General features: G+C 40.2%; 1 protein-coding gene across 1 annotated transcript in view; it reads right to left on the bottom strand.

The window, feature by feature from the left end:
- NTRK2 (neurotrophic receptor tyrosine kinase 2) overlaps positions 1-15,541 on the bottom strand; it is a 207,050-nt gene that overhangs the window by 75,320 nt on the left and 116,189 nt on the right. The window contains exon 13 of the mRNA XM_032214692.1: positions 13,427-13,615. Within this exon, the coding sequence (XP_032070583.1) occupies positions 13,427-13,615 (189 nt within the window). The remainder of the gene's footprint in view (positions 1-13,426; positions 13,616-15,541) is intronic.

Here is a 15,541-nt window from a genome sequence, read left to right as displayed (position 1 = left end):
CTCTACCTTTGGTACTTCTGCATGTGAATGTGAAACCAACAAAAGGGACACCATGGTTTTTTAATTCCCTTCCTATGGATTCTAGTGCACTGGTTCCCAAATTGGATGAGCTTTAAAACAGTAACGTTATAAGTAGGGGTATGATCCTACCGGTTTAACAACCGGAGGGCTGAGCATGTGTAGTTTACAGAAAAATCATCCTCAGCATTATGCTGGGGAGGAAAGCAGCTGAGGCACGGCAATCCACTCTGCTGCGCCTTCGGAAAATGGAATATAACTGAGTATAGTGCAGGGGTGGGCGGCAGAGGTGATATTCAGCAGGTTCTGACCAGTTCTGGAGAACCAGTAGTGGAAATTTTGAATGGTTCGGAGAACCAGTAAATACCACCTCTGATTGCCCCCACCCCTATATATTCTCTGCCTTCCGAGTCCCAGCTGATTGGGAGGAAATGGGGATTTTTCAGTAACCGTCCCCTGAAGTGGCAGGGGAATGGAGATTTTGCAGGAGATTTCCCCTGCCACATCCACAAAGTCAAGGCCACAGAACCAATAGTATTTTTTTTAAATCCCACTACTAGTAGACGGGTGGGACCAGCTGAAAGTCAGAGCAAACTTGTTTTCTCCCAGCTTCGGAGCTACCTGTTCACCTGAATTGGTCCAAACTGGAAGAATCCCATCCCTGATTATAAACTCATGGTCAGCAACATAAAAAGCTAACATTCTAAAACCTGATTCGCCACACCCCACGTGTATGAATGCATTTCCTCAATGAAAGTTGCTAATCAGAGAGAGTAACAAAATATACTCTCACAGATTCAAATGCCTTCTGTGCTTTAACTCAGGTTCTGCAGATTTACACACCTGATATGAAGAAAGGACTCCCTGGGAGCCGAGGTGGCGCAGTGGTTAGGGTGCAGTACTGCAGGCCACTTCAGCTGACTGTTATCTGCAGTTCAGCGGTTCTAATCTCACTGGCACAAGGTTGACTCAGCCTTCCATCCTTCCGAGGTGGGTGAAATGAGGACCCAGACTGTGGGGGCGATATGCTGACTCTGTAAACCGCTTAGAGAGGGCTGAAAGCCCTATGAAGCGGTATATAAGTCTAACTGCTATTGCTATTGCTATTTAATTGTCTGAGATGTAGCCCAGCAAAATATTGTTTAAATTTTGAATTTTGTTTGAATATAAAGTAGACCACAACCTACTTTTGGTAATAGAGAACAATTACTCTTTTAGGGCTACTGTTCTTCAGCATGTTCATGAATGATCTAGATGAGGGAATAGAAGGAGAACGCATCAAATTTACAGGTGACACCAAGTTAGGGAGCACTACTAACACCTCAGAGGAGATTCAGAAGGAACTTGACAGACTTGAGCATTGGGACCTAGCCAGTAGTGGGTTTCAAATTTTTTTATAACCTCTTCTGTAGGTGTGGCCTGCTTTGTGGGAGTGGCTTGCCAGCCATGTGACTGGGTGGGCATGGCCAACTTGTAAAATGTGGTGAAACTCACTTAACAATGCTCTTGCTTAGCAACCAAAATGTTGGCTCAGAAACTCTGGCATTTGAAGCATGCACGACTTAAAGCTGTCAAGTTACAAGACCCTTGCACCCCTAACCCTTTAGAAAAAAAAACCCAGGGGTGTTCAAACTTGACAGCTTTAAGACGTGTGAACTTCAACTCCCAGAATTCCTCCTCTCGCTCTTCATCTTGATGATGTGCAGACAGGCGGGGGGAGGGAGCTGGAACCGGTTCTAAATGGCACTGTAGATTTTTGGAACCTCTTCTAAAGAAGAGGTTAGAACTGGCAGGAACCCACCTCTCGACCTAGCTAACAAGATGCAATTTAGTGGTGAGAAAAGAAAACTCCTGCACTTCGGAAGGCAAAATCAAATGCACAGGAATAGAATAGTCAATACCTGGCTTAAGAATAGTAACTGTGGGGGAGATTTGTGTGTCCTAGTAGACCACCACTCAAGTATGAACAGAAGTGTGCTGCAGCTACAAAAAAAAAGCCGATGCAGTCTTAGACTGCATCAACAGAGGGGGATAGCATCAAAATCATGGGTAGTAATAATACAGCTTTATACTGCACTAGTGAGGCCACACTTGGAATACTGCATCCAATTCTGGTCACCACGATACAAAAAAGAATGAGACCCTAGAAAGAGTGCAGAGAAGAACAATGAAGATGATAAAGGATGTGGGTGTGTGTCTGTGTGTGTCTGTGTGTGTGTCTGCAGGATAACTCATATGAGGAATGGTTAAGGGAACTACTTATGTCTATTCTAAAAAAGAGAAGAATTAGGGGTGGCATGATACCTGTCTTCAGTTCACGAGATAGGTACAAAGAGTGGAGGTCAACTTATTCTTCAAACTTCCTGAGAATAGGACAAGAAGCAATGGTGGAAATGCATTAAAGAGAGATCCAACCTGGAATTAAGGAGAAATTTCTTGACAGTGAGACTAACTAATGAATGGAACAGTTTGCTGCCCAGACTTGTGGGTACTCAATTTCCACTAACAATCATTTGTCCAAAATGAAATAAGGTGTCCTGACATGGGCAGGGGGATGGACTAGAAGATCTCCAAGGTCTCTTCCAGCTTTATAATTCTAAGCCATCAGTGAATAAAAGCAAACAGCTGCTAGACATTGGTCTGCCTTCCTTTTTATGGGCCTCTTACCACTCTTTCTCCCTGCAACTTTTACAGACGAATATTTTTCATCAAGAGTTTAACAGCATGACTATTTTAAGCATTCTGCTCCCCCTGCCTTAGCAAAACCAGCCAGCTGATTATCTACAAATTCTATTTCTTTTTCAAAGGAAAGCTTGGGTCAAAATGCACTCAATTATAATGAATTGCATGTGGCTGTAAAAGCAGTTAGAACTTAAAGTGTTAAGGACTTTAGAAATTTGAGTGTGCCTTGCTTACTGTGCTACCTCAAATGGTATGCTAAGCACAGAGGTAAACAGTAAATTTGGTTAGCTACTGCCACGTCAGTGATTTGCTAAGCCCATTAAATGAACGAATAGAGGCACATAGGATGCTTGTATTGTAGCTCCTACTTTTTGTATATTCACTATATTGAAAAGATTGTGACTGGAAGTTGGTGCTCTGGTCAGCAGCATGATTACTGCAATGCACAAGATATAAATCTGCAATTTAGTTAACCGGCAAACAGTTTCCGTTCACATCTGGGGAATTTTGCACTTTAGCAAGGAGCCTGGACAATTTTACTGCCTTTGCACAAATTCATATTAGGCAGTTTCAAGGCAGGGACTGGTGGGTTTTCTCTATCCCTCTATCCTTCTATCTACTGGCAGAAGGTCTATCATCCCATAAAATGAAGCCTTCTTGAAGTCAACTTATCAGAAGGTATTTATACTTATGTCGAAGCACCCCCATCCCAGAAATCTGTGTTTGGATGACTTGGTTTGAAATATAAAACAGAGAAGTTGGAATTGAAGAGTTCTCAAAGTTACTGTATTTCTGGAACAGAGGTGTCAAACTGGGCCAGATGCGTCACGTGCAGGCTACACCCATCCCAGCTCCGCAAAGGGAAAAACATCGCAATGTCATGTGATGGCAACATGACGCCACATGTTTGACATCCGTGTTCTACAGTTTCTATCAATGGAAACCAATTTCCCCCATGAATTTATGTTAGTCAGGGAAGCAGCCTCCTCTCACACAAACCTTTGTCCCCCTTTGTGTTTGTGAATGCATATTTATCATTCACTTATCCGCCTACTTTATGATCTTGCCCAGCACACAAACCCACACAGGGACTCACACAAAACGTACCCACAACTGGAGCCTCTATTGATCTCCTTAGAGTTCAGTGTTTCAAGGTTAAGAGACAAAGACCAGGTGTTCAGTCTCTCTCCCAACTAAGGGCAAAATAGCCCAGACCAAGGACCAGCAACGGGATGGGAAAGATGGGTTTTGGCAGCACTTGCTGAACCATCTGGAACATTTCTGACATCCCCATAATCCCTTGTGTCAATCATTCTTCACAAAATGTTTCATGTTGGGAAAAGGAGGTGCCACTTTTAAATTGGAACAACAGCTTGCTTAGCAGTGGTTGGGGATGAGACTTAAGTGATTTGTCGCTCAAACACAGCGAAGAGTTTTATACCGCAGCAACCAGGATGTGACAATGAACCCACCAAACAAACCACACTCAGAAGTAAATCTCCACCTTCCTTCCCCCCCCCCAAAAGTACTTTCCTTAGGCTCCATTGAGGAATTCTTAATATAATCTCATACTCTAATGATGACGTTTCTTTCAAATGTGCATGGGGAAACTTGGCTACCATTAAGGATTTTTGATATCTTGTTCTCAGTAAACAAACTGAGCTGTCTTAACACCTCTTGGATTCAAACATTGATACAATCACAGAAGTATTTTCTGGGTGCACACTGTTCTCCTGATATACATCAGCAGGGTTGCTTCCTAGAATGTCCATAGGGTATGCATAATTGCTTCGGCATTCATAAATTTCTGGGAAGTACTGGTGAAGAGAAAGTCCCATGCCACTGAGTCATAAAAAGAAAATTAAAGACCTCTTATCCACCTTCTAAGTAGGGGTAGTCCTCAATTTACGACCACAAATTCCCATTACTAAACAAGGCAGTTGTTACATCAGTAGTGCCCCATTTTACAAGGTTTTTTTTGCCAAAGTTGTTAGCGAATCACTGTAGTCATTAAGTGAATGATGCGGTTGTTAAATGAATCTGGTTTCCCCCATTAACTTTGCTTGTTGGAAGCTGGCTGTGAAGGTTAAGATGGTGATCCCATCACCTCAAGACAACACAATTATAATAAATACTTGCAGGTTGCCAAGCACCCAAATTTTGATCACATGACCATCGGAGATGTTATAATGGTTGCAAGTGTGGAAACTGGTCATAAGTCACTTTTTTCAGTCCCATTGTAACTTTGAACAGTCAATAAACGAATGGCTATGAATTGAGGACCACCTGTATTAGAAATTGGCACGCTTTTATTATATTTTCATTTTATTTTGTCCTGTTTTTAAAAAAATCCTGATCCTGCCCTCCAATTTGGAATAGTAGAAGGGGGGGGGGAGAGACATAGAATAATTTGTTCAGATCTCTGTATTGTGTGAAATAATCTAAAAGGTTGAATTACCGGATACACATTTCTCTTGAAATTGCAGGATCTGAAAATCCCATCTGAAAATGGAACATTAAACTTTGGAACTTAAAGGGTTTTTTTAAAACCTAGTTACACCACCTTCAAATTAACCCTCAACTCTGCTTTTCATATTCATTCTCTAGTAGTGCTTCAAAGGATCTTTGTGTTCCAATAAGGATTTGGAAACAGTGTTTGCATATGTTTAAATAACAGCAACATCCAACAGCTCTGTTATCTGTTGTGAATTTTAGGACGTTAATTTAATTATGTCCATACAATTTTTCTAGCATCCCGGCTCAAAAGTGTTAGAACTTGTAGACCTGGAGAACAATGATATTGCCGTCTTGTCCAAATTTTTTCCCAAATTTTTTAAAAGTCTAATCTGATAAGCAGAAATTGAAAAATACTTTATGACCTTTTGGAAGAGAAGGAGGAGGAGATGGAACAGTGGTTATGAAGCAGAAGGATTTGGGGAGAAGGAAAAGGAGGAGGAGAAGAATAAGATGCCAACAGAGTATTCAACACATTAATAGGTTACTCATTATGTTGCTTCTGATTGCATCGCTGTGGAAACAATCCTTTGGAAGCAACAACATTACTATTATAATTGAACACCAGCTTGTCAACAACAAGTCTGTTGAATCAACAATTGCTTTTATTCCAGACTCTCCTCTGGAACTCTTGCCAGAGGCAAGGAACATAATGCAAGTACAGACACTTGATTAATTACATGATCATTTAATAACAAATTAGAGAGAAGTTTGACTGATTCATGAATAGTTCTTTTAATTTACTCCTAGCATTCTTACCTTAATGTTTCTTAGAGATTTTAATCCAAAGATAATAACAACAAACACAAACACAAATTCATTAGGAATTAAAAATTAAAACTGTTTCCCCGCCCCCCGTACAGCTTAAAGTAAAATTCCAAAGAAAGTAATTGCAACAAGGAATGGATAGTAAAACAACTTGAATAATAACCTCATTTTATGCGTTACACTGGATCAAGCATACAAATAGACAAAGTAGACCCTATGTGCTTAAACACATAAAATGGATACCTGTAGGAGTACAGTAGAACGCACAAAGGCTAGCATGAGACTAAAACCCTGGTCACACACTGAATGCCAGACTGCATGAAAGTCCCTATGTACATATAGGTGTATATGTGTAGGAGCCACCCTTGGAGGAAATGAACTCAGTTCATGGGAGGGGGGGCATGGCCAGCAGGACGCACAAGCACTAGGGGCAGAGCACAGTCCTGTTCCCTTCCTCCTCTTGTTCACTCAAAGCATGAAAAGGTTCATCAGAACTGCACTAGGGTCCATCTGAAACATATAGAAACAGTAAACATCACAGTGGCAACTGTAATAATAATTAATGGCAATGAAATGGATTCTAGATCGATGGGTATAGGTATAGGTAGTCCTCGACTTACAACATTTCATTTAGCAACCGTTTGAAGTTACAACGGCATTGAAAAAAAATGACTTGTGACCATTTTTCACATTGATGGCCATTGTAGCATCCTCGGGATCAAAATTCGGATGCTTGGCAACTGGCTCATCTTTATGACGGTTGCAGTGTCCCAGAATCATGCAATCACCTTTTGAGATCTTCTGACAAGCAAAGTCAATGGGCAAGCCAGATCCACTTCACAATTGCATTACTAACTTCACAACTGCACTGGTTCCCTTCTTCACTGTGATGAGAAAGGTTGTAAAATGGGGCAAAACTCACTTAACAACTGTCTCGTTTAGCAATGGAAATTTTAGGCTCAACTATGGTCATAAATTGAGGACCACCTGTATATATTTGAGTCAACATGTTCTCCAAGAAGGACCAGAGATTTCATTTATTGGAAAATATTGGTAGCTGCCACGTATTGGATGCTAGAGTAACTCTGAAAGAATGGGCCTGTTTGAGCTGCATGAGTTGGAGCCACTGTCTGTTATTATACACAATGCAGCATCTGAGTGGGCTGAGTGGCTTTTGCATATAACTGAGGTGGCTACTGCATTGAAACATTTCTCAGAAATACACAATCGACATGAAATTGCTTTGTCATTTGTGCTTCAGTTTTGAAAGTTTATTTGATTGAATTAGCTGGGAATTTGAATGGAATGAATTTCTCCTCCACCTCTGGTTCTTGTTTTTGTTTGCACTGAGTACAAACATTTCACCCCCCTTAAACAATATCAAGAAAAACCAGTTGCAGGAACAGATTTCAATGTATAGAAATATTTAGTCTGGTTGGATTAATGTAACCAAGTAATAAAATTAAATTAATTAAAAGTTTAGAGATGAAGAGTAGGTGCTTGGATTTGTTTTTGGAAAAATCTGGCTTATTTTGTGATAATCCTGTACATGTCTGTTTACTATTGACCTCACCCCATTCCTAAGAGATCAGTAGGGGTGAGCATAAGTGCACCAGCGTGCCTAATGTCCCCGTCCTACTGTTCCCATTTATTTGTACCCATTTCCTGTGTTCCTTATTCATGTTTATTCTTATTCCTATTATTTTGTACATGGGTGACAAACTAAATAAAAAATTGAAAAATATATTGGACAAAAGTCTTTAAAAGAAGGTTAGTTAAATACTTGGATCCAAATTTATCTGCACAATTTACTGCCTTCCCAGCTTTTGATGTTCATTAAAAATAGCCATTCTTTGTGAGGGGAAAGGGGAGGGGAGAGGAGGAGGGGAAGGGAAGGGAAGGGAAAGGCAAGGCAAGGCAAGGAGCACACTGACTGATTACTGTTCAAAATTACATGTTTGAAAAAAATGAACTTTGGTAGGGTTTGATAATAATATGATATTATTTAATGGTTTTAATAACATAATATTCTTTTAAAGTTATTTTCTTAGGTTTCTTCTTCTTTTGGTGGTGGTGGTGGTGGTGGTGATGGTGGTGGTGGTGGTGGTGGTGGTGGTGGTGGTGGTGGTAGTAGTAGTAGTAGTAGTAGTAGTAGTAGTATTTTTATTGGCATGAAGCTGGGGCCACAATTTAGAGAACAGTTGCAATTTGGGGGAGGGGGAAATGACTCAGGCATGGGAGTCAAGCTTAGACTTCTAACTCCAACTAAACATATACATCTATTTCTACATGCTTAGCAAGCGCATACAAGTTCCAAATTAAGCAACTACATTGTATTTTTAAATTATTATTTATGGCTATAGAATAAGCTGTCCTTATTGTGAAGTGAACTTACTGTATTTGGTACTCACATGCCTATTGATTTTACAACTGTTTAAGTGCGTGTGTCAAAAATCTGTCATACCGATACAGCTTTTATAATTTGTTCTGTTTCCAGTGTAAAATATATTTTGTGAGTTAGGATATTTAACACCATTGAAATAGGCAAAACATGTATTTCTACAAAAAAGGACAACTAACACCTATTGATCATGTGAATTAACACTGTTACTGAATATTGGGAATCCACTGACATTGACTACAGTTAGGCTGGTGCAATTTAGCACCAGCCTAACTGTACCAGCACCAGTTCCTGTGGTCAAAACAGGAACGATGCCAGTTGTGGCACTCCAATCCAATCTTTTGGAATGTACATTGATTTACACAAATATACAAAAGGGAAGTGCTTCAGTTGTGTTTCAAAACCACCACCTTGCCTGTTTGGAGCTGCAGATGCCACTGATCCAATTTCTCTTGGAAATATAAGCAAATCTGTAATATCTCTGTCAGCATGGGGGTAACTGTAAAGATATACTGTACAGTTCAATACATGTTTCATTTTTTATTTTATGAAGTTGTAAATTTATACCACTGAAATAAATTAAAAGTTTTCTAGAGATGTGCACTGATAAGTTGCATATGGTTCCATTTTAGTGGAATGACAGTAAAATCTAGGTTAGTGTTTAGATTGGAGATTCAGTGCACATAAACAAGTGTGAGCACACTTGGGGTGGAAGTGGGCTTCAGTTACACTTGTGGTATATTGCCCCAAATGTGGCAAAACTTATCAGCATTGCTCATACTATTAACAGGAAATGATGCAAATACAATGGGTATGACCAAGGCTATAATCTATTATTTATTAATATTTGAAAACCTTGGGCAGCCAAGATTGTGTGATGGGTCAAAGTTAGTGATCTATGACCCAATTATGTGAAGAACATGCCTTTTCAGTTAGGGTTCAGATGTGATTATAGACCGAAACATTTTGGTATCTATCTTTATTAAGGATGTGATTGACCAAAAACAATCTCCCTGTTCCTATTACACCTCTTGGCTGTGTTCAGAACCATTGGCCATGCTGTTCTCCTGGTGAAGGATGGGGCAGGAGATGCTGTTTTGCTCCTTCCTGATTGGACAGTTTTAGCCATTATTTAATAAGGAGCATCAGTTCAGATCTTGACTCCTTGAGTGCTCTCCTGAAGCTATTTAAATTCTGCATGGAATCTTGCATTAGGAGAGGTCATTATCTGCTTTCTAGATGTTGTGAGGGACTAGATCAGGGGTGTCAAACTCAATTTCACTGAGGGCCACATCAGGGTTGTGTTTGATCTCGGGCAGAGGCATGGCCAGGTTGGGCATGGCCAGCTTGATGTCACACATGTCAGGAGTGCCTGTGGTGGCCTGAGTGCTCTGCCACCGAAAACAGGCCCGTGAGCTCCACTTTTGTCTGCTACAGCCTCCTGCAACCGAAGTTCGGGTGGCCTGCATGTGGTCCTCCTGAGCTCCATTTTTGCTGGCAGAGGCACCATAGGCCAGTCCTTCACTGTTTCCAGGGTGGCCCTGTGCTCTAGATCTAAGCCTTGAATTTTACACCCCTGGACTAGATGGAACACAGCTAAATCGGGAGCCTGCAGCAAAGTTAAATTGAACGAAAAATTAAATGGAAAAAAATGGAACGAATTTGAAGAGATAGAACGCATGGAAATGATAATGGGATGTCATTCCTCTGAACATTTGCAACCCCCACCCACCAAAAAAATTAAAGCAGAAATGCTGTGAAAAATGTTGAAAAATAATGAGTGAAGATGGAAAACATTAAACTACAGGTATGGTTTGCTTACAGAATGGCAGTGCAACTTGTTTCAAGTGTGCACAAAGGTAACCTCTGTGCCCAAAAACTGGAAGGAAGTTGTCGTCCCCTATACAAAACGAAGGGTAACTTATGTACATGCCACAACTACAGGGGAAATTAGTTTATTGATTTGTCAAATGTGTCTGGAAATATGTTTGTATGTATGTATGGAATTCTGTCCATATTGGTGACCATGAGCAAAATCTGGGGAATTGTGCTGAATGGCTTTTTCTCTTCCACAGGACCCTGTGAATTGTATAGATGTGACAAGAGTTGTACTTTTGTTGATTTATAGAATATGTATGATAAAGTGAGTAGGCTTAAACCATGGAATGTTTTATGCAAATATGGAGTTGAAGGTTAGATCCTGAATGCATTAAAGGCATTATATGTGCTGGAAGTAAAGGATGTATGAGAATAAACAGGACACTTAACAAACGTGCAACACTGAGCAAGGATTAAGCCAAGGATATATAATGTTCCCATGGTTGTTTAAATGTATTTCAAATGTATTTGTGGGTAAAGAAATGCTTGCAGTGATGGTGCCCATTGGGGATGTGAATATTTGTGTACTTATGTATGCAACATGATGCAGTGTTGTTGATTGATATTTCAACATTAGACTGTGGAATGGCTCTGAAAATGCTTAAGTCTGAGATCATAGTGGTTGTTTTCCACAGAGAATATGGAGTGAAGAATTGTAGGTTAAAGATGCATGGCCAAAAAACCCCCCAATTCTGAGTAAATAGATTCATTAAAGACATGATGGAATTTTTAAAAGATGTATAAATGCTGGTGGAAAGATAGTAAACAGTGAATTTATTAGAGAAGGAAATGTATCCAAAGAAGTTAAATTCATTACATGAAAGATTGTGAGTTTTGCCCATTCAGTTACATGGATGTGATAGTAAATACAGTTAGCCCTTGACTTATGACTACAATTGAGTCCCAAATTTATGTTTATTAAGTGAGTTTTGCCCCATTTAACGACCTTTCTTGCCACAGTTGTTAAATGAATCATTGCAGTTGTGAAGTTAGTAGCCAGGCTTCCCCATTGATTTTGCTTGTTAGGTAAAGGTAAAGGTTCCCCTCGCACATATGTGCTAGTCGTTCCTGACTCTAGGGGGCAGTGCTCATCTCTGTTTCAAAACCAAAGAACCAGCACTGTCCGAAGATGTCTCCATGGTCATGTGGCTGGCATGACTAAATGCTGAAAGGGCATGGAATGCTGTTACCTTCCCACCAAAGGTGGTTCCTATTTTTTCTACTTGCATTTTTACATGCTTTCGAACTGCTAGGTTGGCAGAAGCTGGGATAAGTAACGGGATCTCACTCCGTTACATGGCACTAGGAATTTGAACTGCCCAACTGCTGACCTTTCTGATCAACAAGCTCAGCATCTTAGCCACTGAGCACCGTGTCCCTTTGCTTGTTAGAAGATTCCAAAAGCCAATGACATGACCCTGGGGCACTGCAGCTGTCATAAATATGAACCAGTTGCCAAGTATCTCAATTTTGATCGTGTGACCATGGGAATGCTGCAACGATTGTAAGTGTGAAAAACGGCCATAAGTCACTTTTTTCAGTGCCGTTGTAACTTTGAGCGGTCACTAAATGAACTGTTGTAAGTTGAGGATTACCTGTATGTTAGGAATAACATACGAATAAGACAAATACAGTGGTCATGGCAGCCTAAAGGTGCGTGCTAAAGAAGGAATAGGGTTAGAAATGAATGGGTCCTGAATGAGTGTGCATTGAATACAAAATGAATTGCTGTTGCAGAAGACATAGGGCCATGATGTTGAACCTATGACACATGTGCCATATTTGCTGGCACGCCAGCTGCCAGCTCCAGCATGTATGTGCGCACTGGCCAGCTGATTTTGGGCTTCCAGAGGGTCGGGGAGGCCGTTTTCACTTCTGGAGGCTGGAGAGTGTGAAAAACAGGCCCAACGGACCAACCGGAACTTCTGATTGGCCTATTGGGCCTGTTTTTTGCCCTCTCCAGCCTCCTGAGGCTTTCCTGAAGCCTGGGGAGGGTGAAAAATAGCCCCAACGGATCAATTGGAAATTCAGAAAGATCTATTTCCAGCTTCCGGAGGTGGGGTGTGTGTGCAGGGGATGCTGTTTTGCCCTCTCCAGGAAGAGAAGGAAAGCCTCTGGAGCCTGGGAAGGGGTCACACGTGCATGTGGGCAGGGGGGGGGGGCATAACACACCCATGTGTGCAGGGAGGATTGAATTGGGTTGGGCACGTGTAGGCACATGCGCACACACAATAGCATGCACGGACAATTTTGGCACGCCATAAGAAAAAAGTTCGCCATCACTGACATAGGCTGTGGAGAGAACACATGAACACAACAAATAGAGATGAGGAAGGGGATGCTAGAGAGAAGGTAAAGGGGAAAGGAGAGACAGAGGAAGTCAGATGGAACTGATGAAATCCTCCCAAAGAGAGAAAGGTAAGAATTTGAAAGAACAAAAAATCCATGTCCAATTTAGTGGATGCATGCGGTGGAAGTAAACATGATTTTCCAGGAACGAAAATATTAAAATGCATCAAGAGTGTTATTGATGAAAACTAGTAATATTTTATTTATTGTTCTTATTTCATTATCATGCTTTCTTTGGCTCACAATTTCTTATTCAGATTCTAATGCTTTAAATAATGCTGCTTATCCCAAAAGGGAATAGGCACATAGAAATGTGTGTATGTCTGCTATTGGTTTTACCTCAAAGTCTATGGAGTCAACTATCGTTTTTATCCACTCAAATACCTCTGATTTCATCCAAAACGTGTCACAGTTTGATCACCATTTGGCCTTCACTGTTCAACAGATTTAACAATCACTAAAATTTACTTCACCTGCTGAATATGCAATTGTATTCATTCAAAAAACATATTTTAACTTTAAAGGTCAATATTTGTTCTCTGGCCAAAGAAATAAAAGATAATTAGAATTCATATATTGGATTTATTCCATTTGAAAATGTTAACAATGGGGCAATCTTAACCACACCTAATAAAATAAGATTTATTAAACCCATACGTTATAATCTGAAGAAACGTTTATGGTTATATGGATAGCCTGTTACTTAACATTCATAATCAATATCAGAAAGGAGAGGAATCAATCATAAATTACATGCACATGGAGAAGACATCTATAGACATACATACACATAAATATATATAAATATGTACTTACATGTGTCAGGCTTCAGTTGACTGTTTGTAATTCCAAAATATTGAGGATTTTCAATTACAGGAATCTTTGTCATTCCAATAATCACTGCATCCGGGCCTCCCTCAGAAGAAGATGGCGTGTTGCTTCCATTAGAGATGTGATGAAGGGGACTTGCCGAATCGTCGTCATTGCTGATAACTGAAGAAGGGCCTAAAGTTAGAAACAAAGATTCCCCTGTAACTTGATATAGTTCTTCCCTCCCTCTACTCTCTCCTTGGCTCTCAAGAGCCTAACACACTCAGAAATGACACTCCATCTGTGACCTTATCTTCAGCACCACCGAAGTAAGAACTGAGAGAACCTCTGCACAGCCGTTGGCCTCCCCTTTCAAATTTTGAGAGCAGGCTTATCCCACCTCAGTAGTGCCCCACAGAGCCACCCAGGATTTCCAGAGTTAACGGAAAAAAGCAATAAATATATAAATAAATAAATAGCCACCAGTTATTGAGCAGACCCTGGGCTCCTTATTCCCTCACCGTGTTTCAGCACTTAAGAAAAAAATGAGAAACTAATTGGCCATTGAAGTCGAACAATAAAACGATCCCTATGGTTGGGAAAGACGGATGGATGTAAAGATAGAAAAAAAGAAAGGGAAAAATGGTTAGACAACATATAGAGCTCAAGCCAGAATTATTTCTATTAGGCATTATAACAGATGACTATGATAAAGGAACAATATACCTAATACAGTGGTGGGTTGCAGGTGGTACGCCCCAGTACGGGAGTACCGGAGCCAGCCCGAGCACTGGATACTGTTCCAGTACGGTGTTCCGGAGGGCCCGTCTGCCCTCGCTTCTTACCGTCCTTTTATGTCTTCAGTGCTTCAGCGCATGTGCACAGCTCATACAACATCTGCGCAACACTCCACAGAGCAGCTGGAGCATCACGGAGGCTCACAGAAGCACCAATACACATGTGCGCGTCCACGTGGATGCCGGAAAGCCTGTTTCAACCGTACTAGTTGGAACAGAATTATGCAACCCCCCACTGACATAATACTAGATATCCTGACAGCAGCAAGAATGTTGTATGTGCAGCAATGGAAGAGTGAAAACACCTCTTCAGAGGAGGAGATAATAAGGAAGATACTAGTCTGTGCAGAAATGGATAGACTAACGTTAAAAATAAGAGACAAGGAGAGACAGAATATTATGACACGTGGAATAGATTCTATCAATGATTAGAAGCATGAGGTGAAAGTCAGAATATGAAAAAATTAGGGTAGGTGGACCTGGAATGAGATATTATATATGCATCATGGTATTAGAATGAATTTGATGGTCAAAAATAATTGTATACTAGCACTGTAGTATATACGTATGTTATTTGTTTTCACTGTTGTTTTTATGGCAAGTGAAATGCCAGGACAATCACACTGTGTTCAATATACTTGTATGTAAATAATAAAAATATTTTTTTTAAAAAGACAGAAAAAAGAAGCTACAAAAATAATACAGTTAGTAAATAATAAGAGAAAGGAAAAGACTACTGTCAGCAATCTCAGCCGATTTCATATACATCATATCTTAAGGTTATTAAAAAATCTAATTTAAAGACAAAAAAAACCCCAATATAGGTAGTCCTTGACTTATAACCACAGCTGAGCCCAAAATTTATGTGGCTGAGACAATTGAGTTTTGCACCATTTTATGATCTTTCTTGCCACAATTGTTAAGTGAATCACTGCAGTTGTTAAGCTAATAACACAGTTGTTAAGTGAATCTGGCTTTCCCCGTTGACTTTGCTTTGTCAGAAGCTAGCAAAAGAGGATCACATGACCTGGGACACTACAACCATCATAAATATGAACCAGAGGTCAAATATCTGAATATTGATCACATGATCATGGGGATGCTGCAATGGTCTTGTGGGAAATGATTATATGCCACTTTTTCAGTGCTCTTCTAACTTTGAACAGTTACTAAACAAATGGTTGTAAGTCAAGAACTACTTTTACTCTATTGTTGTAAAATATTATGAAGGTTATACCAAACGGAAACATATTGCATGCTGGATGCATGGATTATACATCTCCTAAATCCAATCCTTAATATCTGTAATAATACTTTTGTTGTT

This window comes from Thamnophis elegans, chromosome 3, assembly GCF_009769535.1.
Source record: "Thamnophis elegans isolate rThaEle1 chromosome 3, rThaEle1.pri, whole genome shotgun sequence".
Classification (NCBI taxonomy): Eukaryota; Metazoa; Chordata; class Lepidosauria; order Squamata; family Colubridae; genus Thamnophis; species Thamnophis elegans.
This window is presented reverse-complemented; position numbering and strand designations above follow the sequence as displayed.